We start from the raw sequence: 27,149 nt of genomic DNA, 5'->3' as shown, positions 1-27,149 counted from the left end.
TGTAAAGACCACACCAGTCCACACATTTCCCAGGCTATTTCTTCTGCCAGGTGACATAGAAGGGAATGAATGCAGTTTTCCCATCAAGAGCAGTTGCTTCTGTGAAAGTCTCTTCGGGGGTTGAATCTCATCTGTTCAGAGATAGGCTGGCTGAGAGATGGTATCTTGCTGCCCTCTACAGCCAGCAGTGGGCTTGGTTTAGTTAGAGGGAAGGGTTGAATCCTTAGGGATCTGGAAAAAGAAAAAAGAAAGACAATCAATGCCATGGTAAATGCAGACTAGGATGGAAGAAGTAATTGTGAACATCGGCTACCCCATCCAGAAAACGACATCATCAAAACATAGGAAGACACATGAAAGACATACTGAGTAAAAACAAGATACAAGCTGTGTACCAGTGGCTCTCCTGTAATCCTAGCAGCTCTGGAAGCTGAGATCTGAGGATCAAAGTTCAAAGCCAATGCAGGTAGGATAGTTCATGACACACTTATTTCCAATTAACCATTTAAAAAGCCAGAAGTAGGGGCTAGCAATATGGTTTAGTGGTAGAACGCTTGCCTGGCTTGCATAAAGCCCTTAGATCGATTCCTCAGTATAACATACTCGGAGCCAGAAGTGGTGTGATGGCTCGAATGATAGAGTGCTAGCTATGAGCAAGAGAAGCTCAAGGGACGATGCCCAAGCCCTGAGTTCAAGCCCCAAGAATGGAAAAATAAATAGCCAGAAGTGAACCAGGGGCTTGTGGCTTATGCCAGTAATCCTAGCTATTCAGGAAGCTGAAATATAAGGATCAAGGTTCAAAGCCAGCCCAGGTAGAAATATGTATGAGGTTCTCACCTCTGATTATAACCAACAAAAACCCAGAGGTGGAGCTGTGGCTCAAGTAGTAGAGCAGCCAGCTCTGAGCAAAAAAAGTTCAGGGATAGTACCCAGGCTCTGAATTCAAATATCTGTGGCCCCAACAACAACAAAAAGCCAAAAGTGGGCTGAAGAGCTCAGGAACAGCACCCAGGCCAGAGTTCAAGCCCTGTGACCAAAAAAAAAAAAAAAAAGCCAGAAGTAGAGCTATACCTCAAGTAGCAGAGTGTCAAACATGAGGAGCAAAAAAGCTAAGGGACAGCACACAGGCCCTAAGTTTAAGCTTTAGCACTCACACACACACTAGCCAGGAACTAACTAAAGTTCCTGTGAAACTCTCATCTTCAATGAACCACTAGAAAAGTGGAAATGGAGCTGTGGCTGAAAGTGGAAGAGCATTAGATTTGAGTGAAAGAGTTCAGGGACAGTGCCTAAGCCCTGAGTTCAAGCCCCATGACCACCACCGCCAACAACAACAAAATATAGTTTTAGCAAGGTGCCCATGGCCCATGCATGTAATCCTAACTATTTAGAAGGCTGGATTAACCCCTAGAAAACCAGAAGTGACACTGTGACTCAAAGTGGTAGAGCTCGGCCAGGAGTTTGGCCTAGTGGTAGAGTGCTTGCCTAGCATGCATGAAGACCCAGGTTCGATTCCTCAGTACCACATACATAGAAAAAAGCCAGAAGTGGTGCTGTGGCTCAAGTGGTAGAGCCCTAGCCTTGAGAAAATCCAGGGACAGTGCTCAGGCCCTGAGCCCAAGCCCAGGACTGGCAAAAAAACAAAAACAAAACAAAGTGGTAGAGCTCTAGCTTTGAGCAAAAGAGCTCAGGGACAGCACCTAGGCCTTGAATTCAAAGCTCAAACTCCCTGACACCCCCCCCTCCAAAAAAAAAGAATGCTAAGAGCTCAGAACCTTCTTTGTCTTGTTGGCCTCCCTTAGTAATCTCAGTCCAGGGGGAATCAGCATGTTATCTATCTGAGAAGACCTTTTATCTTCAGCAGCAGGATTCAAGGGAAAGTTCCAGTTTCAGGCTCAGGAAGATCAAGCTGTAGTCAGTGTGGAATTATTAAAGGCAACAACTCTCCACAGCGAGAATTCAGTTTCAGACACGCCAAATCATCTGATCGTGTGGGCCCAATGTTCAGTATGGCAATTGGTAACTTCTTCTCCCGGGCAGTGAGGATAAACCTGTAACCCGAGTATACCTGTCCAGGCAGAAAACAAAGTCAGAACCAGGAAGAGAGAGCCCAGATAAGAGGAAGCAAAGGGCAGTTACCACCTTGACCCAGTCAGGTACCTGCAGAGAAGATCCAACCACCAGCAAGGAATCAGCTTCCCTCACGCGCCTGTGCACAAAATCAACTTTATCAGGATTCACTGTATCCCCGAAGAAAACCACATCTGGTTTCAGAGGGCCTCCACACCGCACACAGGACGGGACCTGAAAAGTCTGGACTTGCTCCTCTGAGAGAAACACATCTCCATCGGGTGCCACCCCCTGGGCCTCGGCACTCCAGCTGGGGTTCAGGTCCTGGAAGCGCTCCTGCAGCACCCCCCGAGGAGTCTGCTCCCCACAATTCAGGCAGAGGACTCTAAAAAAATCAAACATGAGGCCTGCTGATGATTACATCCTTGGGACACACAAAGCTGCAGAAGTGCTTAGTCCCTGTTTTCAGCCCTTACCATTTTCCCATCCTAACACCACATCTCCCATTCCCTCTCCCTTATCAGGTATCTTTTTTTTTTGTTTTAAACTGTCTGTCATGGGGCTTGAACTATGGGCCTGGGTTCAATCCCTAAGCTCTATTTGCTCACGGCTAACACTCTACCACTTTAAACCACAGCATCATTTCTGGGTTTTGAGTGCTTTACTGGATATAAGAGTCTCAAGGACTTTCCTACCCAGAGTGGTTTTGAACCACAATCCTCAGATCTCAGCCTCCTGAATAGCTAAGAATTAGTGTGAGCTACCTAGCACCTACCTAGGTATCTTTTTTTTTTTTTAAGATGATTTGTTTCTTTACTCCCTGCTTACCCTCCTGTTCAATTTATTTTATTGTGTGTGTGGCTGGCCTGGGACTTGAACTCAGGGCCTGAGCTGTCCCTGAGGTTGTTTTTGTTTGTTTATTTATTGTTTTTTTTTTTCCTCAAGGCCAGTGATCAACTACTTGAGCCAGAGCTCTACTTCCAGCTTTTTTGGTAGTTAATTGGAAATAAGAGTCTTGTGGATTTTCCTGCCTGGCCTGACTTCAAGCATCATCCCCTTTTCTTCGCCTCTTGAGTAGGATTATAAGCAAATTGCTTTTGTCTTTAACAGCAAATACTTAAATAATTTCCTTGGTACTGAAACCACCATTGGTGTTTTACCCCCTCTATTCTTTGCTCAGCTTTTCTTGGTAATGACGAATATCTCCTTTCTGTAACACATTTTTCTTGGTCTAGGGCACAGATGAGAGGCAGAGCACACATTTAGCATACCCAGAACAGAACAACAGCAACAAAATTCATGTTCCCGCTGGTTTTCATGCCAGTGCCCTCTGCTTTCTCCACTCTCCCTTGATCAGATCGCAAACCATTTCCCATTCCAGCCACGCCCCCCTCCTGCACCTGTGCATGCACCCATGCAGCTCCGTCAGGCGCTGATTCCCTGCTTTGGTGTGTAAAGCATCCACATTTTGAGTCACCAACCAATGCAGCTTTCCTTCTTTTTCCCAGTTGCTCAAAGCCAAGTGGGCAGCGTTTGGCTGGTGGGCTGAGAACTGAGGCCAACCCACAAAGTTTCTTGCCCAGTACCGCTGGCGGATGGGAGCACTTCGTATAAAATCTACATGCTGGATAGGCCTCCGGTCTGTTCGAGCATACAGTCCCACCTTTTCTGACCTGTAGTCTGGGATTCCAGACTCAGTGGAGATTCCTGCCCCAGTCATCACTAGAAGTTTCTTGGAAAGGGTGATGAAGCGTTGTAACTCTTTGACCTTCATAGGGTCCAAAGGAGGACTTGGAGGCACAAATAACCCCATGGGTCCATGTGAGCAAGATCGGCTGAGCTTTGTGATCCACCGGCCTTTCGTTGACCTGTAAGTCAACCCACAGCTCATCCTCATTCTAAAGATAAAAGAACCTCATGTGAGAAGCTGGGTTGTGCAAACAGAAGTTAGCCATTGTGGGCTAGGAATATGCCTTAATGCTCGCCTAGCATGCATGAAGACCCAGGTTCGATTCCTCAGTACCACATACACAGAAAAAGCTGGAAATGGGTACTGTGGCTCAAGTGGTAGAATGCTAGCCTTGAGTGCAGAGAGTCTTAGGGACTGAGTCCAGGTCTTATGTTCAAGGCCCAGACTGGCAGGCAAACAAACACACAACAAAAACCTTTATCCCAAAGCAATTCCTCTTTGCCTTAACAAGAGCCCAGCTACCAGGCTAAAGCAGAAACATTTAAGCAACACACCTGGATAGAAAAGAAAATTTTTCTCACATTACAAAAATCTACTTCCTATTTTATAAATCTGAGTTATCTTATTGCTTTCTAAACTAAGAAAACATATTTGCATTCCAATATGTCAAGTTTCTCTCTCTCTCTCTCTCTCTCTCTCTCTCTCTCTCTCTCTCTCTCTCTCTCTCTCTCTCTCTCCCCACACACACACACACAGTAAAGGGGGCTGAACCAGGGGCCTTTCACATATTAGCTAGTACTCACCTCTCACACAGCATGTCAGATTGCATCTGTTTCAGATTTCTGATTTTACATACATAATTAAGTCACAGCCATACCTTCTATTCTTTCATTTCTTCCATGTTACCTGTTTACTCTCAATTGCACCATTTTGCCACTAGGACAGACAAGAAAAACCCTGCCTGACAACTTTGCTAGCTCTAAAAAAATAAGACTTGGGCCGGGAGTTTGGCCTAGTTTTAGAGTGCTTGCCTAGCATGCAGGAAGACCCGGGTTCCAGTCCTCGGTACCACATACATAGGAAAAAAAAAAGCCAGAAGTGGTGCTGAGGCTCAAGTGGTGGAGCTCTAGCCTTGAGAAAGTCCAAGGACAGCGCTCAGGCCCTGAGCTCAAGCCCAGGACTGGCCAAAAAAGACTTGACACAATGCAATGCAGGAATTCTCTAGTTTATACCTATATACACCTCCTATTCAAACATTATTTTATGCTTGGCTTTCCAAAGCCGAGTTCAGGACCCCATCTTAACACTGCACAGCAACACTGGAGTAGCTAAACCAACACATAATCCAAAGGACCCGGGAAACAGCTACTGTCTTCCAGATCTTCTGCTCCCCGCCCCCAAGACCAAAGAAGAGAAATGTACTTCCTTACGAGAAATTCAAGATGTCCAGAAACCTAGAGTCCGCACAAAATATCCTTACCTTTCCCATCCCACGGCTACAAAAGCATTTTGGGAAATGTAGTTCACAAATCAGATGTGCCGCAAATAAAACTACAAGTCCCACAATCCCATGTGCCTCCAGTTTGAGGGACGTGGCTTATCACAATGCTCCCTTCTGCCCGGGTTATTCCTGATCCGAAGCAGCCTGGGACCTTAGTTCAGAATGCACTGCTCTCACCTGAGCTGAAGAGACACAATCGCTTTCAGGAAGAGACCAGAGTAACTAACATACACAAGAACAAGTTTGGATTCAAAGCAGCACCTAGGGCTGGGAGTTTAGCCTAGTGGTAAGAGTGCACGAAGACCCGGGTTCAATACCTCATACATAGACAAAAGAAGCCAGAAGTGGTGCTCAAGTGATAGAGCTCTAGCCTTGAGGAAAGCTCAAGGACAGTGCTCAGGCCCTGAGTTCAAACCTCAGGATTGGCAAAAAAAAAAAAAACAAAACCCACCACCACCAACAAACAACCCCCCCCCCACAAAAAAACCCCAGCACCTATACAGAATTTATGTTGTGGTTTTCTTTTCTTTTATTTCTTTCCTTTTAATTGTTGGTACTGGGGATTGAATCCAGGACACTACACTTGCTAGGCCAATGCTTTGCCACTGAGTTACATCCTAGCCCAAGAATTTATGCTGCTTCAATAATAGATCTATATCTTTATATTTAGTGGTTAATGCTGCATTGGACACAAGGGAATCAAGTTCCTGGCTGTCAGTAAAACAGCCTTGGACGTGTGAAGAAATCCATTCACAAATATCTGAAAACTGAATGTATTACATTGAACAGGAATAATTAAATATTATCAATGCACTCATCCACTTGACTTCTTCAATATTTTTGTTTAAAAAGTCATCAATTAATATGTTTTAGAACATAACAGAGACTTTGAAGACCACCTAAGGATCTTCTTTAGATATAGAAAGTCTTAGGTTCCATCATCGCTCAAAAAAATTGTTTTCTATGTATGTGATACCAAGGAATCAAACCTGGTCTTCATGTATGCTAGGCAAATACTCTACCACCAGGCCAAATGCCTGGCACCCAAATTTTTCTTTCCAGTGCTAGGGCTTGAACTCATAGGCACTGTCCCTATGCTTCTTTTGCTCAAGGCTAGCACTCTACCACTTGAGCCACAGTGCCACTTCCAGCTTTTTCTGAAGAATGGAACCCAGGGCTTTGTGCATGCTAGGCAAGCACTCTATCATGAGACCACCCTCTCGGCCCAACCTAATTTTCATATCTAGATTGATAAAGCATTTTGTGTTTGATTTTTTAAATTTTGAATGTTACTATGTAGCTCAGGTTGGTCTCAAAATTGCAGTTTTCCTGCTCAATTACAGAGGTACACTACCAAACTCAGCTATTTAAAAAAAAAATTTACAGGGCCAGAAGTGTAGCCTAGTGGTAGAGTGCTTGCCTAGCGTGCATGAAGACCAGAGTTCGAGTCCTTGGTACCACATACATAGAAAAAAAGCCAGAAATGATGCTGTGGCTCAAGTGGTAGAGTGCTAGCCTTGAGAAAGGACAGTGCCCAGGCCCTGAGTTCAAGGCCCAGGACTGACAAAAAAAATTTACAATAAAATGTTAGAGAAAATATCTTTCTCTGAGGCTGCTGTTTAAGTGTTAATAAATAGAAAAATCAAAATCAAGGTATGTTGGAGAATATAGTGCGAGGAAAAAAGAAGTTCATAAATGAAGATAAAAGTTTCAAACAGCTATTTGCCTGTGTAATACCGACAGTGCAGGAGAGAATTGCTTTATATTGCATATATTATGAGCATAACCTTTCAGCTTTTTTCTGAATTAAAGTGGGGTTTTTTTGTTTGTTTGTTTTTTGCCAGTCCTGGGGCTTGAAGGGCCTGAGCACTGTTCTTGGATTTTCTCAAGGCTAGAGCTCTACCACTTGAGCCACAGCACTACTTCCAGCTTTTTCTATGTTTGTAGTACCAAGGAATCAAACCCAGGTTTTTATGCATGGTAGGCAAGCACTCTTACCAGTAGGCCAAACTCCCAGCCCCTGAATTTAACGTTTTTGCAAAAAAAAAAATCTCTGGATGTGGGTTGATTACAGAGCCTTCACATAGCAAGCAATGATCCCTAGCACTAAAAAGGAAAAATAAATAAATAAGCAAATAAATAAATAAATAAGGCCGGGAATTTGGCCCACTGGTCTAGTGCTTGCCTAGCATGCTTGAAGATCCAGGTCCAATTCCTTGGTACTTCATACATAGAAAAAGCCAGAAGTGTTGCTGAGGCTGAAATGGTAGAGCCCTGGCCTTGGGAAACCCAATGACAGTGCTCAGGCCCTGAGTTCAAGGCCCCTGGACCGGCAAAACAAAACAAAACAACAAAACTCACAGAGAGCTCTTTTGAAATAAGCAGAATTTCTATATGAACCAGCAACATCACCTGTACTTAAGTATTCAAAAGTATTAAAACCACGAACTCAAACAGATATTCTACATCTATGACAACACTATCTACAAGAGTTTGACGGAGAAAACAGCACCCTGCTCTGTGGAGGCATGCATGGATAAACAAAACCCATTTAATGAGGGCCTTCAACCATAAAGAAGGAAGGAGATCTTGACAAAAGGCACCACATAGATGAGACAGTAAATTATGAGAAGTGAAGTAAGTCAGAACTCTTCCCCCAAAAGCCAGATACTGTATCATTTCATTTATATAATGTTTTTAAAGTGGCTAAATTCAAACAATAGGATAGTGGTTGTCAGTGGCTGGGTTAAGAGGAGAATGGGGAGCTGAAGTTTAATGGGAATAGAAGTTAGGGAAGGCTATGTGCTGGTGGCTCATGCCTGTAATCTTAGCTACAGAGGAGGCTGAGATCTAAGGCTCCTAGTTCAAAGCCTGCCAAAGCAGGAAAGTCTGTGAGATTCTTATCTCCAATTAACCACCATTAAACCAGAAGTGGTGCTGAGGCTTAAAGTGATAGAGCACTAGCCTTGAGCAAAAGAGCTCAAGAACAGTGCCCAGGCTGTGAGATCAAGCCCCAAGACTGATCAATAATAACAAATTAAAAGGTTAAGGAAGATATAAAGGTTCTGGAGATGAATAAATGATCATTGTACAATAATCTGAGTATATCAAATGTCACTGGATTTCTCCTTAAAAAGTTTTTTTTTTTTTTTTTTTTTAAGCTTTAGTTTGTTTTTCTTCTGCTAGTCCTGAGGCTTGGGCACAGTGTCTACACCTCAAGGCAAGCACCCTTCCATTTAAACCACAGCGCCACTCCTAGCTTTTTTCTGAGTAGTCTATTGGAGATAGAGTCTCAGGACTTTCCTGCCACAGGGCTTGCTTTGAACCACGATTCTCAGATCTCAGTCTCCTGGGATTACAGGCCCGGCCAAAATGGTAAATTGTGTAATATATACGTTATATATTTCAAACAGCAGCAGCAAAAGCCCTTTGGAGAAGGGAATTACACGGGGAAACGCGACCCCACACTGCCAATCACTCAGGCATCCTCGCCCCCTCCCCCCCTCAGCCTTTGCATTAAAGCTTATTAGCATACGTCCCTCCCAGAGTGCTTTGCATCAGGCTCCATCGAACCCTAGTAAGTGACTCACAACCGACACGCTTATGTATTCTCAAAAGTTCCACCTACGATGGCGTTTCACGACGAAATTTTCTTCAAACAGTTAATCATGGGAGGTTTTTTTCGCTTTACACCTAAATTCGCCTTTTTGAAATAGGGACCTCACTTGCTGGGGACGATGACCAGGAGAGGGTGCTCTTCAGCTTTGCGCAGTGGCAGTATCGTAGCCAATGAGGTTTATCCGAGGCGCGATTATTGCTAATTGAAAACTTTTCCCAATACCCCGCCGTGACGACTTGCAATACAGTCGGCACTGGCAATTTTTGACAGTCTCTACGGAGACTGAATAATCTTGTTTCAAGAAAGAAAAATCCTGGTTACTTCTCGGACTTCCACAGAAATTACTAGTATTTTCTGGAATAAACCTAGTAATTCTCTTGAATTATAGCTAAATAGCACTATCTCCTTATGACTTTAAGTATCCATAGATTTTCAGCAATCTACTTAATTGTTTGCCGCTTTAACAGCGCTTAATATTTCCACTACTTATCTCGGAAGTAATCCTTATAAAACGAGTCCACTGCTTTTTAAGAGATAGAGGTCCCCCAATTATAGCCTCATCGTTTCCCCCCCTCAAACTTACACCCACTGACTTACCACCTTTGTTCCTCCTTACCCCAGCTCAGCGTTCCGGCGTCTGTTCTAGAAGTCAACCCTAGTCGTCTCTGTGACGTCAGGCTGATTTGCATAAAGATACCCATCATCCCCAGCAATTGTCCGGCTAGTTTACAAATCGGAATATAGGGGTACCAAATAACCCTGTAATAAAGAACGGCCCGTGTCGATGGACATACAATGGACTACTCAAGTAGAAAAGCTTTATACAGAGGAATGTCTGGGTAAATTACTCACCCTCATTGTAAAGGGTATTGTCATCCCTGGGAGAGCTGAGGGAGGCAGCCAGTTCTCCAGCTTTGCGCAGTGGCAGTATCGTAGCCAATGAGGTTTATCCGAGGCGCGATTATTGCTAATTGAAAACTTTTCCCAATACCCCGCCATGACGACTTGAAATATAGTCGGCATTGGCAATTTTTGACAGTCTCTACGGAGACTGAATATGCCTGGTATGTAAAGATAGTCATGTCTTAAGTTCTTTCCTTATGTTGTTTTGCAGCTTGAATTTGCACTCAACACTTCACTAAGTGATAATGGGACTTGTGTGTCAAGTGCTCAATCGCCCGACTTTAATCAAGCAACATGGCTCAGGGTTGTTAGCTTCCAGTCAGGGAGTTAAGGTCCCTACCAGCCGTTTTACAAACGGCTATGACCAATCAAACTTATTAGAGAAAACTCAGAGAAAACATCCCTTTCTCTCCCTTAGGATTGAGGATTAGGGAGGGGTGAGGGGAGATTGGAACAGGGACAAAAACATGAGAAGGGGTATCAATGTGTGAAAAGATGCACCTACTACCTGATGAATGTAACTGTAAGCCCTCTATACATTATCCCGACAATAAAATAAAAAAAACGTAAAAATAAAATCTCTTTAATAACCAACAACAACAAAAAGATTAAACACATCTGGCTAGGGCTCTGTCCCTATGTCCTTAACCCTAAGCTTTTTTTTTTTTTTTTAATAATTTGTTTTGTGATTAATAGAAGGGTTACATTATATTCACCAGATAGAAAGTGCATAACTTCACGAGCATTGATACCCTTTCTCATAACATGGCCCCTCCCCCCCACCCCAACCCTAAGCTTTTTTTTTTTGCTCAAGGCTCGCACTCTATCACTTGAACCACAGCTCCACTTCCTGCTTTTTGGTAGTTAATTGGAGATAAGAATATTTGACCGAGGACAGCGTGGGGGAGTGGGCAGGAGTTTGGCCTAGTGGTTAAAGTGCTTGCCTAGCATGCACGAAGACCCGGGTTCAATTCCTCGGTACCACATACATAGAAAAAAGCCGGAAGTGGTGCTGAGGCTCAAGTGGTAGAGCTCTAGACTTGAGAAAGTCCAAGGCCAGTGCTCAAGCCCAGGACTAGCAAAAAAAAAAAAAAAAAAAAAAGTTGGTATTTCATTATTGTGAAATTGTTTTTTTAAGAATTTATTAACATTGATTTTTATATATTTTTTATTGTAATTAATAAAAGGGTTACATGATATTTGCCAGATAGAAGGTGCATTAATTCATATACATTGATACCCTTTCACATTTCACATTGATTTTTTTTTTTTTTTTTTTGCCAGTCCTGGGCTTGAGCTCAGGGCCTGAGCACTGTCCTTGGACTTTCTCAAGGCTAGAGCTCTACCACTTGAGCCTCAGCACCACTTCTGGCTTTTTTCTATGTATGTGGTACCGAGGAATTGAACCCGGGTCTTCAGGCATGCTAGGCAAGCACTTTAACCACTAGGCCAAACTCTCAGCCCCTTAACATTGATTTTTACATCATGTTTTAAATGACATGTTTAACAAATGAGTATTCAAGAAGGGAATCTCTATATACAGTCACTGGCACTTAGTTTTTAGAACATAATCAAAATTAGGCTAAGAGTTTGTGTATCATAGATACATATTGATCTATGTAATAAAACATTGTCTATAGAGTCATAGGTTTTTATGTTTATGTAGTTGTGTTTTGTATTTCCAATACCATGTCCATAGCATTGGGTATGCAAATATTGAATCCTTGCTCTTGCACTGTGTGGATCTAATAGTCACATATTAAGGATTCCATGTGCCTTTTGTTCCTTTGGTCTTGACTTGTCTCACTCAACATGATTCGCTCTAGATTCATCCAATTTCCTGCAAATGCCATTATTTTATCTTGTCTGTTGACTATGTAGAATTCCATTGTATATTTATATACCACATTTTCTGTATCCATTCATCTGCAGTAGGGCATCTGGATTGTTTCCATCACCTGGCTGTTGTGAATAGTGCAGAGATAAACATAGCTGAGCAGGTGTCCTTATCATATTTTAGATTATGATGTTCAGGGTAGATGCCCAGAAATGGTATGGCGGAATCATAGGGAAGGTCAATTTTCAGTTCTTTAAGAAACCTCCACACTGCTTTCCAGAGTGGCTGAACTAGTTTATGATCCCACCAGCAGTGCAGTAGGGTTCCTTTTTCTCCACAACCCCGCCAGCAACTGTCATTGTCTGAGTTCAAAATCTTGGCTGTTTTTGTCGGGGTTAGGTGGTATCTTAGGGTTGTTTTTATTTGCATTTCCTTTATGACCATGGATGATGAACATTTTCTCATGTGCTTTTCTGCCATTTTAATCTCTTCTTCTGCTAAGTCTCTCCTTAGTCCCTTGCCCATTTAGTGAATGGTTTATTAGGTTTGGGGGATTAGTTTCTTGAGTTCCCTGTCGATACTGGATATTAAGCATTTGTCAGATGTATTATTGGTAAATATCTTTTTCCAGTTAGTTGGCTGTCTCTCTACTTCTGTGGCTATGGTTTTATCTGTGCAGAAATGTTTCATTTTTAGGTAGTCTCATTTATCGAGTCTCTCTCCAATCTGTTGTGACCCAGGGTTTCTATTCAGGGATCTTTTGCCTGTGCCTATGAGTTCTAGTGTCTCTCCTACTCTATCATGTAGCAGTTTCACAGTTTCCGGTCTGACATTGAGGTCTTTGATTCACTTTGATTCACTGTATGCCTTTGTCTCCTTTGTCAAATACAAGTTGACTACAGGTCTGTGGTTCTATTTCTGGATCTTCTATTCCCTTCCATTGATCTTTTGGTCTGTTTTTGTGCCAGTACCATGTGGTTTTTGTTATTATGGCTCTATAGTAGAGTTTGAAGTCTAGTATTGTAATACCACCAGCATTGCTCTTTTTGCCTAGAATTGTCTTTTCTTGTTCCATATGAACCTTTGGATTATATCTTCTGTTTCAGTAAAGAATGTCTTTGGGATTTTGATGGGGATTGCATTGAATTTGTATATCAATTTTGGCAGTATAGCCATTTTCACTATGTTGATTCTCCCTTGCCATGAGCACGGGATATCTTTCCATTTCCTAGTGTCCTCTTTAATTTCTTCTGTTAGGCTTTTGTAATTTTCATTAAGTAATTCCTTTACATCTTTGGTTAAGTTAATTCCTAAGTATTTTATTCTTTTGAGGGCTATTGCGAATGGGATCATTTTCTTGATTTGGCCTTCTATTTGGTGAAATTATTATTATTATTTTATTTTTTATTTATTTTTTGCCAGTCTGGGCTTGAGCTCAGGGCCTGAGCACTGTCCTTGGACTTTCTCAAGGCTAGAGCTCTACCACTTGAGCCTCAGCACCATTTCCAGCTTTTTTCTATGTATGTGGTACCGAGGAATCGAACCCGGGTCTTCATGCATGCTAGGCAAGCACTCAACTACTAGGCCAAACTCCCGGCCCTGGTGAAATTATTTTTTATTTTCTTTCTTTCTTTCTTTCTTTCTTTCTTTTTTTTTTTGGTGCAAGTCCTAGGGCTTGAATTCAGGAGGACCTTAAGGCTCTGTCTTTGAGCTTCTTCATCTCAAAACTAAGTGCTTTACCACTTGAGCCACATTACCATACCATTTTCGGCTTTCTCGGAGTGGTTAATTGGAATTAGAGTCTCCCAGACTTTCCTGCCCAGGCTAGCTTTGAGCCACCATCCTCAGACCTTAGACTCCTTAGTGCTTAGGATTTCAAGCATGAGCCAGCCATGCCTGGCAACCTCCTGTGGCTTTCATGTAATTCACAGGAGTTGGGGAAGGGAAGCAGGAGAGAGGAGGATAACTCTCACCTACTCTTCCAAGCAGAAGAGTTCAGCTCCAACTTTGTTCTCCGGCTCTTTCCTAAACAGGGTTGTAGGGGGTGAAGCAATCCTTATTTCAAAAGGAGGAGGAATCTGGGCCCATTCCCAAATGTTCCTGTCTTCACCACCATGTATGGAAGTAGCCTCATATGTCCATACCCTTGATGAAACTCAATCTCACCCCGAGCTCCTGGGGTCTTCCTGGAGCCACTGCCTCCAGGCTGGAAAAGCCTGCTTCTGAAGGCTATCTCAGCAAAGAAAGGCTTCCACAAGTCTCCAGACAATCCGCTCAGTGTTTAAGCACTGTAGAGTGTTTGAAAGAACCCCAGCCTTAGGTTAAAAATATCCCTCACCCAGGGGCCCACAGTGTCTGTCTTAAAACAAAGCAGCCTCACACATCCCAGACTCCATCACTAGGGAGATGAACTGAAGCCAATTGATTGTCTTTTTCCCTTAGCACTTTCAAACCAGACTTTCCAAGCCGGACCCTGTGTGATTCATGCCGCCTGTAATCCTAGCTACTCAGGAGGCTGAGATCTGAAGATTAGGATTCAGAGCCAGACTAGGAAAGGAAATCCACTAAACAAAATATCAGAAGTGGAACTGTACTAGTCTTGAGCACAAAAGTTCAGGAAGAGTTCCCAGGCACAGCTTTCAAGCCCCAGAACCAGAAAAATAAATGAATGAATGAATGAATGAATGAATAATAAATAAATAAAAACAACATTCTTCTCTAGCTGTATTAGCCCATACCATTCATTTAGCTACACTGTAGGGGCTCTGGATGGTAGTTGTAAAGGGAGGAGTCTTGATTGTCTTTTTTTTTTTTGGTCAAGGCTTTGAACTTGGGGCCTGTACACTGTCCCTGAGCTCTTCGTTCCAAATCAGCATTCTACCACTTTGAGTCACAGCACTACTTTCAATTTTCTGCTGGTTTATTGGTGACAAGAGTCTCATGGACTTTCTAGCCCAGGCCGGCTTTGAATCATGATCCTCTGATCTCAGCCTCCTGAGTAGCTGGGATGATTACACGCGTGAGCCACGGGTTCCTGGTGAGTTTTGATCATCTTTATCTCAGAGATCCTCCTCCATCCTGGCTGTGTGTGAGAATTGTTGAGGGAGCTTCTGCATTTCAAATTAATTAAATCAGGATGTCTGGGGAATTAAGTCTAGAGAAGAAGAAGAAAAAAAAAGCCTCCCAAGTGACTGCAATGGGTCTCTAAGGAGAGTTCAATAAATGGTATAAATGGTGTGAGGCCTCAGTGAGATAATACAGGAAAAGTGGCAGCATGGATGTCATGGCCTGCTGGTCTGGCACAGATTTAAGTGCTCTGGTATGGAGCTGGAGAAGCTCAGGTAGTGATCAGGGAGAACTTCCTGGAAGAGGAGTGGCTGAGGTTAAAAAAAAACAAAAACAAAAAACCTGAAAGGAGATAATCAGAGAAGATAGGATGAAATTCCTCCTCTGAGGCCTGAGGGTCTCTTAGGGCACATGGGTCATTCTGGATTGGGATGTGGTTCCGATGTATGGTGTGTACTTTACACACTCAGGGTGCTGGGTTCCATCTCCAATGCTGAGGAAACAGAAAAGGCTGTCCTTTCCTGTGATTAGAGCTGGGGAGGAGTAGGAAAGGGAAGAGATACCGGGGTCCTGGATCTTCTACCAAAGTCCTAGAAAATCACTGCCTTTATTTTGGTGGCATAAGGTTTCTAAGTAGGACAGTAACCCTGGCTGTGCCTTCCCCAAATTTAGAAGTAGTCAAAACCTTTCTAAAATATGTACTGCCAGGTGTGGCACAGCCCCCTAGCTCTCCCTGTGAGCTGGGCACATGGCCAGTCTAGGCTCCAGTCTCTTCATGGCTGTGTGGCACAGACAACATGACTTTTTAAAAATGAGTTTTCATTTTTCTGTCCTGTAGACTAGGAATGAAAGGTCCAGTGGAAGCTAGACACTGGTGGCTCACGCCTGCCACCCTAGCTACTCAGGAGGCTGAGACCTGAGGATCATGATTCAAAGCCAGTCCAGGCAAGAAAGTCTGTAAGCTTTTGTTCGCCAGTCCTGAGCTTGAACTCAGGGGCTGGGCACTGTCCTTGGGCTTTCTCAAGGTTAGCGCTCTAACACCACTTCTGGCTTTTTTCTGTGTGTACTGAGGAATTGAACTCAGGGTTTCATGCATGGCAAGCACTCTACCACTAGGCCACGTTCCCAGCACCTAAGATTTTTTTTTTTTTATCTCTAACTAAACACCAAAAAGCTGGAAGTACAGCTGTGGCTCAAGTAGTAGAGTACTAGCCTTGGGGGGTAGGGAAGCAACCCTCAGAGACAGTGTCCAGGCCCTGAGTTCAAGCTCCAGGACTGGCACCAAAACCCAAAACAAAACAGAAAACTAATGGAATTTTGAAAAGGCTAAATGAGGTAAAATGTGAAAAACTTGGGTTGGAGCCAGGTACAGTGGCTCATGCCTATAATCCTAGCTATTCCGGAGGCTGAGATCTGAGGATCGAGGTTCAAAGCCAGCTTGGGCACTAAAGTTCTTGAGACTCTTATCGCCAATTAACCCCAGTAAACCAGAAGTGGCACTATGGCTCAAGGGGTAGGGCAGTAGTCTTCAGCTAAAGAGCTCAGGGACAATGCCTAGGCCCAGAGTTCAAGTTCTACAATCGACAAAAAAAAAATCTTGGGTTGAGGCGGTAGTTCAATGGCATAATGCTCACCTAGCATGTACTAAGGGCTTAGACTCAATTCCCAGCACCAGGAAGAAAAGAATAAAAGATTATTGTGTCTCCTATATTTTAAATAATAAATGTTCTTGATATGGATTATTAATTTATATAATTAAACTAATAATAACAATCTTGATTTTGCAATTCTTCAGTAGCTGACTCAATCTTCAAACCAATCTTTTTCTCTCCTGACCTTAAAGTCTTGCCGGGATTCTTTGGTGATAATGAATAGGTATAAGATTTCCCAGGGGGGCCGAGAGTGTGGTCTAGTGATAGAGAGCTTGCCTAGCATAGGACAGTACCCAGGCAATGAGTTCAAGCTCCAGGACTGACAAAAAGAAAAAAAAGTATATATATATATATTGTCCTGGGCTTGAACTCAAGGCTTGGGCACTGTCCCTGAGCTTCTTTTTGTTCAAGGCTAGCACTCTACCACTTGAGCCACAGCACCGCTTCTGGCTTTTTCTGTTTATGTGGCAACCAAGGAATCGAACCCAGATCTTTGTGCATGCTAGGCAAGCACTTTACTGTGAGGTCAAACTCCCGGCCCCTAGTATATATATTTTAAAAACTAAGTTTTTTTTTTTTTTTTTTTTGCCAGTCCTGGGCTTGAGCTCAGGGCCTGAGCACTGTCCTTGGACTTTCTCAAGGCTAGAGCTCTACCACTTGAGCCTCAGCACCACTTCTGGCTTTTTTCTATGTATGTGGTACCAAGGAATCGAACCCCGGTCTTCGTGCATGCTAGGCAAGCACTTTAACCACTAGGCCAAACTCCCGGCCCTAAAAACTAAGTTTTATAATCAGTCTATCTAAGGGGCAGAATGATTAAAGTGTTTGCTCCAAACTCCACAACTACTAGAAATCCTCAATATAAAACCTCACTCCCATTGTGTGAATGAGAAACTGGAAACTCAGTTGTGTGCAGTGTCTCGCCTGAGACTGCACAGTTGGTAGATTGCAGAGGCAGGAATTGAATTCTGGCATCTCTGGCAAGTCTGGGGATTTCCTTCAGAGGTCCCAAGTCTCTGCTAGGTTACTCCGCCCCCTTTTTTTTGGCCAGTCCTGGGGCTTGAACTCAGGACTTGGGCACTGTTCCTGAGCTTCTTTTGCTCTAGGCCAGTAAATACTCTACCACTTGATCCACCGTGCTACTTCTGGCTTTTTCTGTGTAGATGGTACTGGGGAATCAAACCCAGGGATTCATGCATGCTAGGCTAGCACTCTACCACGCAGCCACATTCCCGGTCCTAGGACACAATGTTTAAGTCCTATGAGTCCTTTTACTCTTTGGTGCATCCCTGCTGGGGCCCTTCCTTGCATACCTTTCTTTTTTGCCAGTCCTGGGCTTGAGCTCAGGGCCTGAACACTGTCCTTGGACTTTCTCAAGGCTAAAGCTCTATCACTTGAGCCTCAGCACCACTTCTGGCTTTTTTCTATGTATGTGGTACAGAGGAATCGAACCCGGTCTTCGTGCATGCTAGGCAAGCACTCTACCACTAGGCCAAACTCCCAGCCCAGGATCTTTTTTTAAAATGTAAGGTTTTGGGTTGTTCTGGGTCATATGTGGATCTCAGCTTGGGGCCTTATGCTTGTTAGGCAGGCATTTTATCACTTGAGCCATACCCTCAGCCCAAAAGATTTGGCTCTAAAATATTAATTCATTTTGAGGATAGGTTAAATGATATATGTAGTTCAAAAGTCAAGTGATCCAAAGGGAGTATTTAAGTAGCTTGGTGGTGCATGTCTGTAATCCAAGTTCGTGGGTGGCTGGGGCAGGAGAATGGATGATTAAAGGTTAGCTGGTCTCATAGCTGGAGGGAGTCTGAGGGTGGAAGAATATTACCAAAAGGGGGTAATTAGTAAAGTCTCTGTCTGTCTTACCCTCACCTTCAGCCACCCTGCCTCTACTTCTTCAGGTAACAATTGCTTGTGTCTTCTTCCAGAATCTTCCAACATAAATACACATCTCATAAGCAAACAAATTACCTCCTCCTCCATAACAGCTATATATCCCATTATGTATCCTGTTCACTTTGATTGGTTTATATATATTTACTTGTTATTTGTTTATTTATTTACTTATTTTGCCAGTCCTGGGGCCTGTGCACTGTCCTTGGGTTTTCCTCAAGGCTAGTATTCTACCACTTGAGCCACACCACCACTTCTGGCCTTTTCTATGTATATGGTAGTAAGGAATCAAACCCAGGTCTTTGTGCAAGCTAGGCAAGCACTAGGCCAAAATCTTAGCTATTTATTTAATTTTTGGTGCCGGTATTGGGGCACCAAATATTCAGAGCTTAGACACTGTCCCTTAGATTCTTTTCTTTTCTTTCTTTCTTTTCTCTCTCTCTCTCTCTCTTTCTTTCTTTCTTTCTTTCTTTCTTTCTTTCTTTCTTTCTTTCTTTCTTTCTTTCTTTCTTTCTTTCTTTCTTTCTTTCTTTCTTTCTTGTCCTGGGGCTTGATTTCAGGGCCTGAGCACTATCCTTGGGTTTTCTGAAGACTGGTGCTCTACCACTTGAGCCACAGTGTCATTTTTGCCTTTTTTTCCCTGAATCTTTTTTTTTTTTGTCATTCTTGAGGCTTGAACTCAGGGCCTGGGCACTGTCCTTGGATACATTTTTCTCAAGGCTAAGGCCCTGCCACTTGAGCCACAGCATCACTTCCAGCCTTTTCTGATTATGTGGTACCGAGGAATCAAATCCAGGGCTTCCTGCATGCTAGGTGAGCACTCTACCACTAGGCTTCCCTTCCAATCCCTCTTAGTTTATTAGAGATAAGAGTCTCACAGTTAGGTAATGGTGGCTCAAGCCTGTAATCCTTGCTACTCAGGAGGCTGAAATCTGAGGACTGTGGTTTAAAGCCAGCCTGGGTAGGAAAGTCCTTATGAGAATTTGATCTCTAATTTAGCCACTAGAAAACTGGAAGTGGAGCTGGGGCTTAAGTGGTCAAGTGCTAGCCTTAAGCAAAGAGCTCAGGGACAGTGCCTAGGCTCTAGATTCGAGCCCCGTGACTTTCCAGCCCATGCTGGCTTTGAACTGTTGATTCTCAGACCTCAGCCTCCTGAGTATCTAGGATTATAGGCTTCTATCTCACATTCTACCAAAGGTATTTATACCACATTTGGGGAATCCTGTATAGCATCATTCTCCAGTGTCCCCTGTCAAGTTGGTGCTTGTGAACTATATATTGTATATTTATGTAAATGCAGCTGTTAGGGAGGCACTTTGTCAGCACATAGCAAAAGCAACTTAATCCCTGACACAGCACTTCACCATATAGACACCAATGATCATCAGGAAATAACCATGTGCTCCAAGACTACAGGGATGTTCTCCTCAGCACTGCTAATTATACTGGAGACATGGAAAGAATCACATTGAACCCTAGAACTGATTAGGGAGATGTTCGTATAGATATGTGGTGTAACATTATTTTACCTGGAGAAAATGATGAATAGAATGACCCATGAAATGCCCTGAAAAAAAAAAAAAGTATTCACAAGGGTTGGGAGTGTGGCTTAGTGTTAGTGTTTGCCTAGCATGCATGAAGCACTGGGCTCCATTCTTCAGTACCACATAGAGATAAGGCTGGAAATGGCACTGTGTCTCAAGTGGTAGAGTGCTAGCTTTGAGCAAATGAACCTCAGAGACAGCATCCAGCCTTTGAGCTCAAGCCTCAAGACCAATAGAAAAAAGAAAGTACTTGATGTGGAGCTGAGTATGTTATGTCATGCATACCTTTAATTCCAACAGTCAGGAAACTGAGTGGAGGCCAGACTGGGCGTGGCAGCAAAGCAGCCTCAAGAAACAAACACATCAATGAAACTAAAGGGTGAGGGAGAGGAAAAAGGAAAGAAAAAAAAAAGTATTGGTTCTAGGACCCACAGGCTGGCCTGTGACCCGTACTGCCATTAATCTAGAGGACAACCCAAAGGCTCGCAGGCCTTGCCTGTCACTGAGTTAAGCTCCCTAGCAGGTGACCTCTTGGGAGACAGACAGAAGGATAGGTGGACCAATCCGACTTTTCAGTCCAGTGGGAAGTGAGGCATGTGGTCACCGAATGACTGATGAGTGTGAGTGGCCTGAAGGTCAGACAAGTGACTTTGCGACTAACTAGGGAGGCGCTCAAGTCCCGTGGAGACGCCATAAGCCCTCTCTACCGCTAGAGGGCGCCACCGCCACGTCCAGAAGCCAAGCCCGCAGACGGCCCGAGGCGGGGCCGAGAGCGGGGCGGGGCCTTCGTGCGCTGGGGGGCGTGGTCACCATGTCACGGACGCGCCAGGAGGCGGGGCTCAGTCGGGAGCGCGGGTGCGGGCGCGCGCGGCGGTGGCGGCGGCGGCGGCGGCGGCGGCGGCGGTGGCTGTGGCGGCGACGGCGGCGGTAGCGGCGACGCGTTCTGTTCCGGGCCGAAAACGAGCGTCTGAAAAGTTGCAGGGCTGAGAGAAACGGTCGCGGGACGGGCAGCCGGTGCCTCGGTCCTCGCCATGGACGACCTCGGTGAGTAAGCCCGAGGCTGAGAGAGAGAAGCGGCGAGGGGCGCGCGGCCCCGGGCCGGCCGGGCGGGCGGGCGCGAGCGAACGGGCGGCGGGGACCTGGGGGATCTCCCACCCCCCCGGCGCTGCGGCCCCGGTTCCGGGCCCTGCCGGCTGGGGCTCCGTCGACTGCGCTCCCGCACTGGGCCTGAGTGCGGGGGGCGGGGGTGAGGTCCGGGCTTCGTCCCGGCGTGAGGACCACCCCCGCCTCGGCCACGCACTCCCCGGCCGGGGGACCCCGCTGCTCCCCCAGCTTCCCGTCTCCATTGGCGTGGAGCAGCCCATCCCCTCAGCTCCGGGACCCCCCCTCCCCACCGGCAGCTCCCCGCCCCCACCCGCCCAGCAGCTGCTTCATCTCTTGTCCCTGATTTCGGGGACTCGCTTGCTTCGACCCCCTCCTCCCCTCCTTTCAGAACCACACTCATGTGGCCGACTAACACCCCCCCCCCACTTCGCACCCTTCCCCACCCCACACCCCTTTCTTTTCTGAAGGTAAAGAATTGAGCTTGCCATGACCACACCCCCAGTTGGAAGATAAGTTTCTCAGAATTCTCCATTAACTCCCCCCCCCCCCTCCCCTTTCCCTCTCAGGTCTGGGTCATCAGGTGGCCACTGCATTTTTCTGTGCGAACCCAGTTCTCCATTCACAGATTTGGGTGCCTAAACCCTGGAAGGGGAGTCATGATGGCTCTCTTTCCTCCTCCACTCCCACCTCCTCCCCATCCCCAGGCTCTGGTGAAATAAATGCCAGAGGAATGAGGTGGGCCTCAAGGTTTGGCTATTTGTGAAACGTGTCCCGGCTGGCAGGCTCCCCCACCTCCAGCCTCAGGCCCGTGAGCACACAGGTAAAAGGAGGACAGGATGCCCAGAACAGAGTTTTACTGTCTTCATGTTATTGGAGCCCTGAGGCTGCTCTTTCCAGTCTAGTCTCCACTTGGTATTAGGACAAGGGAAAGAATCACCTGGAAGCTGACTCTTAAGCCCAGAGGTTGGTGCCAGGGTTCTAGGAATGCCTTGAGTGCTGTGAACCCCTTGAGTGCTCTGTCCCCTTCATAACTCAGAGCAAGGAAGGGACGGGGGGAGGGGAGTGGTTCCTATCTGAAGGAATCTTGTCTTCCTCTCTGCACTGTGGTTGGCTTGTGTCACCACTGATGCTTCCTCTGCCCCAGTCTCTGAGAAGCAGATTTACCAGGCAGGAGGACTGGGGGAGCCTCCTTTCCTGAGTATTGCAGGGCACCAAGGTAAGGCTGGCATTGGACCTGACTGCCTCCCTTTTAGGCAGCTTTCTTTTTGAATCCGGGAGCCCCCTGAACAATTTCGGGGTGTTATAGGGTCCTGCTTGTTTTGCAAAGTACTGTGGCTGCCAAACAGTTCTGCCTTCAGGTCAGGTTTGGCACCTGTTTTTCCAGCATACTCAAGGTTGGTATGGCTTCCAGGCAGGTATTCTAACTCAGGACAGGAAGAGGTTTGAGGGATGTGCGTGGGATTAGGAATTGAAAGTCTCACTGCTTCTCTAGTGGGAACCAGGAGCAGGGTTAGTTTGCAGCACACTGGTGGAGCTCTGTTGCTTCTAGACAGTCCCTTTGCTGTTTGAAGAACTGAGAAAGTCTTTGTAGAGTTTGCAAAGTCCAGAATTCCTGTCTTCTGACGGTCTTCCATTTAGGGCCCAGAACTGAGCTCTGAAAGGAAAGAATATAGGGTGTTGGTGTGTGGGGGTCGTAGGAACTGTAGGAACTGAAATTTGCCGTACTTCCCCATTCCTGGATTTTTACAGTCCTTTCCTAAGGTCACTCTAAGGCCTCTGCCATCATAACTACCTACTGTTTACAAATTGAGAAAATGTCTGTCTTGAGAAAGGCTGGTTCTCTTGCCTAAGGCCGCTTAGCCACAGAGTGACAAATCAGTGACAGGATGCCTAGTATCCAACTCCTTGATCATATAGCTCCTGAATAGGAAGAAGCAGGCAGTGAGAGGAGGGTTGGCTGCAAGAACTATGGCTGCCACCTGTGACTCTGCCGCCTCCCATGACAGACACTCCTCCAGCTGCTGGATCTAGGCTGCAGGACTTCCTTAGCCTGAGCTCCCAGGGGGCCGGCCACGCCTGGCTGAGGAGCTGGGGTGGGTGGGGGGATGGGGTGTGCAGGAGGGGTGAGGAATTTGCCTAGGAGCCTAGGCCCTGTCAGCTGTCTGGATGGCTGCTCAGCACACTGCCCGTCAGCTGTTTTCCTAAGTTGGGATGGACACACAGGCCAGGGCTCTTGTTTTTATTTTTCTTCTGAGAGTGCTTTCAGCTGTGAGCCTCCTGGTTCCTAACACGGGTAGAGAGTTTATAGGGGGTCTTCCCTGTGGCAAGGCCAGGGGGAATAAAGCCTCTGTTATGACTGCTGTGGTTTTTTCCTTTGGGGTAGGGGGAGGCTGAAAAAGTATGGAGAATTTGTCCCCTCCCCCAGTGACAGAATCACCATGTGCTATTTAATAAGTTACAAATTTATAGCTCTTTGGGCAGAAAAACATAAACACAGCGTGTCCTGCCCTTTTCCCTGTGTTCTCTTTGCCCTGTGCTGCCCGGTGGCTGCTTGGTGGCTTTGTTCATTACTGTTTCGATGCTGGTTTGGCTGGGAGTTCTGTTCTGTTCAACTTCTGGCCAGAGTTTCCTGGACAGAGTTTCTGTAACACTGTGATGCACTCTGTTTACACTTTCTGCCTTGACTCCTGTCTCCCCTTGTTGGTGTTCCTGATGTATTTTGAGAGTTGGGGTTGAGGGGAACTGGCCATGCTGTGGTCTGACAATGATCATGCCTGTTGGATTGGAGGCAGGCCCTGGACTCAGTGCTTTTCGTGTTAATTACAACGACCATGCAAGAGGGAGGTGCTTCGTCTCTGTCTCACAGATGGAGAAACCTGACCTGAAGGATGTTAAACAGTGGAGCTGGGGTTTGAGTCCAGATTAATTCAACTGCAGACTGGGTCTTTTTTTTTTTTTTTTTTTTGTCGGTCCTGGGACTTCAACTTAGGGCCTGAGCTCTGTCTCTGAGCCTCTCTGTTCACAAGACTAGTGTTGTACCACTTGAGCCACAGAGCCACTTCTAGTTTGCTGGTGATTAGTTGGAGCTAGGAGTCTCACAGACATTAGTGCCTGGGCTGCCTTTGAACCACAATCCTCAGATCTCAGCCTCCTGAGTACTAGGATTATAGGCGTGAGTCACTGCGCCCGGCTAGAGACCAGGTCTTTCTTTATCCTAAAACAGTAGATGTTGCTAGGGGAAGGGCCACAAGGCCTGCTGAGTAACTGTTAGTTACTTTTAAAGTTTTTGTTCTGCTCTGGAAGCTGTCCCCAGGCAACTGGCCTGTGTGACAGAGGGTAGGGTCAATTCAAGACTTGAGAGCTTTGCCTTCCCATCCACTAGCAGGGGGCACAGCCAGCTGTTGGCAATGCCTAGTTGCTGCTGGAATCTGGACATGTCTTCTTTCAGCTTCTCTGCAGTCTTGACCCTTGGAAAACAGTACCTCATTGTCCTTGGGGGTAGTGTTAGTGGGGGTCAGGGAGTCTGCTGGGGCAAATCGAAGTTATGGATCCTCCCTGTTTCCATGGCAAGTCTGGACTTTGGGCTTGCCTGTTTGTGGTGCCTGTGTGTGTTAGGCCAGAGTCAGGGCACCCAGCTGCTGGGCCTGTGGCAAAAGGCAGCCTTTGGCCTGTGAGTCGTGATGCCTTCCTGGTGGGTGCTTGGTCATCTGGATGCTGGTAAGGGGCTGAGGAAGATTCCAACCCTTGTTTTATTGTTAATTAAGCACATGTCCTTTCTGACGTGCATCACTTAGAGGGGAAAGGCCAGACCTGTGGGGGGACCATATCCCCATCACTAGGAAGAGACATCTCAGCACTCCTTAAGAGCCTGGTCAGACCATTCCACAGAGTCTAGCTCTGAGCAGCCCTCGTCCCTCTACCTATACTCATCCTGCATAGAGTTTATACTCTTTTGAGGACCTTTATCTTGTTCCAAGGGCAGAAGAGTTGAAAATTTTCCTTTCCGTTTTATTCCAAGCTTTCTTTCTGCCTTACATCTGGCCTCAGCATACCTTTACATCTTTAGAATTCTCCAGTTAACTGATGGCCTAACCAGTGGGGCTCAGGGTCAGTCTCTCCAGGGAGGCTCTGGACACCGGGCCAATAGCCGGCACAATGTGTGGTTGACCAGGCATAGTAGAGCCCAGTGGCCAAGTCTTCCCTTAAAGACGGCCTTCCGATGCTTATTTCTTGTGTGATTGTGGTATTGTGGTTTTATGGAAGAATATTGTTACAGTTAGGTGCATGCAGAAGTATTTAGGACTGAAGTATCATGTTGTCTGCAACTCAGAAAAAAAGATACACGCTTATCCCTTGCTAGCTATTGGGAATTGACTCTTGCCTTCACCCTGCCCCCAGTCCCTTATTGAAAATGCCATAGTAGTTGTGTAGAACCTTCAGATATTCTCTTTTCTTTCTTTCTCTCTTTCTCTTTTCTTCCTTCTTCCTTTTTTTTTTTTTTTTGCCAGTCCTGGGCATCAGCTCAGGGCTTGAGCACTGTCCTTGGACTTTCTCAAGGTTAAAGCTCTACCACTTGAGCCTCAGCACCACTTCTGGCTTTTTTCTATGTATGTGGTACCGAGGAATCGAACCCGGGTTTTCGTGCATGCTAGGCAAGCACTCTAACCACTAGGCCAAACTCCCGGCCCCCTTTTTTTTTTTTTTTGTCAGTTGTGGGACTTGAACTCTGGGCCTAGGCATTGTCCTTGGGCTCTTCAGCTCAAGGCTACTGCCTTACCCCTTGAGCCACAGTGCCGTTTCTGGTTTTCTGGTGGTTAATTGGAGATTAGAGTCTCACAGACTTTAGGACCTCAGTGCCCAGGCTGGCTTTGAACTGAGATCCTCAGATCTTAGCCTCCCAAGTAGCCAAGATTATAGGTGTGAGCTACTTCCCTCCCCCTTTCTTTCTTTCCTTTTTTGACAGTCCTGCAGCTTGAACTCAGGGCCTGGGCACTGTCCTTGGATATTTTTTGCCCAAGGCTAGCACTCTGCCATTTGAGCCACAGCACTACTTCTGGCTTTTTCTGTGTATGTGGCTCCAGGGAATTGAGCCCAGGGCTTTGTGCATGCTAGGCCAGACTGCTATCAGTAGGCCAAGCTCCTGGCCCTCTCTCTTTTTTTCATTGCTAGTCTTGGAGCTTTAACTCAGGGCCTGGACACTGTCCTTGGACTTTCTCAAGGTGAGCACTGTATCCCTAGGCCATGGTCCCTGCCCTATATATTTATTTATTTGGTCAGAGATCAGTGCTCAAACTCAGTATCTGCTTCTTTTACTCTTTGGCTAGCACTCTACCAATTGAACCATGCCTCTAACTTCTCCTGTTTAAACCATCTCTAGGTTACCTGAATTACCAGATACAATGCATATGCTGTGAAAATGGTTGTGATACTGTGTTGTTTAGAGAGTAAGGACAAGAAAAAAGTGGGCTTGGCCTAGTGGTAGAGTGCTTGCCTAGCATGCATAAAGAACCATGTTTGATTCCTTGGTACCACATACATAGAAAAAAGCTGGAAGTGGTGCTGTGACTCAAGTGGTAGAGCTCTATCCTTGAGAAAGCCAAAAGACAGTGCTCAGGGCCTGAGTTCAGATGTAACATTTTTCTTTTAGTTTTTTGGTGCCAGTACTGAGACTTGAACTCAGGACTTGGGCCCTGTCCCTCAGCTCTTTTGCTCAAGGCTAGCATGATACCGTAGCTCCACTTTTGAGCCATAGCTCCACTTCTCATTTTCTGGTGGTTAATTGGAAATAAGAATCTCAAGGGATTGAACCTTAGTCCTCAAATCTTAACCTTTTGAGTAGCTAGGATTTCAGGCGTGAGCCACTGGCGCCCAGCTGCACTGGTACAAAAAAACCTTGACAGGGTCTAGAAAGACAGGGTACAGAGTAGGTTCAGGAGTAGGTGGGGTGACATTGATCAGACCAGACTGATTTGGGACAAGAGAGAAGCTGTCCCTGGTTGGAGTTTGGAAGGGGTTGTCTGGACTTTGGGATACAGAGCAAGACTTTACAAAATGCCTAACAGTCTTGGGGAAGCTCAAACCCTGGAGTGAGGAAAGAGATGCCTTTTGCTTCACCTCCTGAACTGTGGCCAAGGAGGTCACCAGGTTTGCAGTACAGATCTGGGCCATCCAGTTTTTCAGCCTCATAGGTCTCCTCTCCTAGATTGTCCACTCTCCTCAAGGTCCTTCTTGACTAGTTTGTGCTGGGCTTCTTAGCCTCCTATC

General features: G+C 45.7%; 2 protein-coding genes and 2 non-coding genes across 10 annotated transcripts in view; 3 read left to right on the top strand and 1 right to left on the bottom strand.

Annotated features, from left to right (window-relative positions):
• Window positions 1-145: 145 nt before the first annotated feature.
• On the bottom strand, window positions 146-9,536 carry Sirt4 (sirtuin 4). Of its 4 annotated transcripts, none has more exons than XM_090320260.1 (5): window positions 9,478-9,526; window positions 3,471-3,968; window positions 2,161-2,455; window positions 1,776-2,068; window positions 146-231 (listed from the first exon to the last, which is right to left on the bottom strand). In XM_090320260.1, exons 2-4 carry the CDS (start codon window positions 3,965-3,967, stop codon window positions 1,916-1,918), a joined length of 945 nt encoding a protein of 314 aa, XP_090176386.1. In that variant the 5' UTR covers window position 3,968; window positions 9,478-9,526; the 3' UTR covers window positions 146-231; window positions 1,776-1,915. The 4 variants fall into 4 exon arrangements, with proteins under 4 accessions (XP_090176386.1, XP_090176385.1, XP_090176384.1 ...); XM_090320259.1 differs by having other exon boundaries at window positions 1,849-2,068; XM_090320258.1 differs by lacking the exon at window positions 146-231 and having other exon boundaries at window positions 1,913-2,455; window positions 9,497-9,536.
• On the top strand, window positions 9,022-9,162 carry LOC150045094 (U4 spliceosomal RNA). The gene has a single exon (XR_016533010.1). It is a non-coding gene; the product is annotated as a U4 spliceosomal RNA (small nuclear RNA).
• A 254-nt stretch (window positions 9,537-9,790) lies between the features above and the next one.
• Window positions 9,791-9,931, top strand: LOC150045092 (U4 spliceosomal RNA). The gene has a single exon (XR_016533009.1). It is a non-coding gene; the product is annotated as a U4 spliceosomal RNA (small nuclear RNA).
• Window positions 9,932-20,690: 10,759 nt separating this feature from the next.
• Pxn (paxillin) overlaps window positions 20,691-27,149 on the top strand; it is a 45,279-nt gene continuing 38,820 nt past the window's right edge. For all 4 annotated transcript variants that reach the window (XM_090320248.1, XM_090320246.1, XM_090320252.1 and 1 more), the window contains exon 1: window positions 20,691-20,825. In XM_090320248.1, the coding sequence (XP_090176374.1) occupies window positions 20,813-20,825 (13 nt within the window). In that variant the 5' untranslated portion in view covers window positions 20,691-20,812. The remainder of the gene's footprint in view (window positions 20,826-27,149) is intronic.

Source organism: Megascapheus bottae, chromosome 28 (assembly GCF_031878675.1).
Source record: "Megascapheus bottae isolate mThoBot1 chromosome 28, mThoBot2.hap1, whole genome shotgun sequence".
Taxonomy (NCBI): Eukaryota; Metazoa; Chordata; class Mammalia; order Rodentia; family Geomyidae; genus Megascapheus; species Megascapheus bottae.
This window is presented reverse-complemented; position numbering and strand designations above follow the sequence as displayed.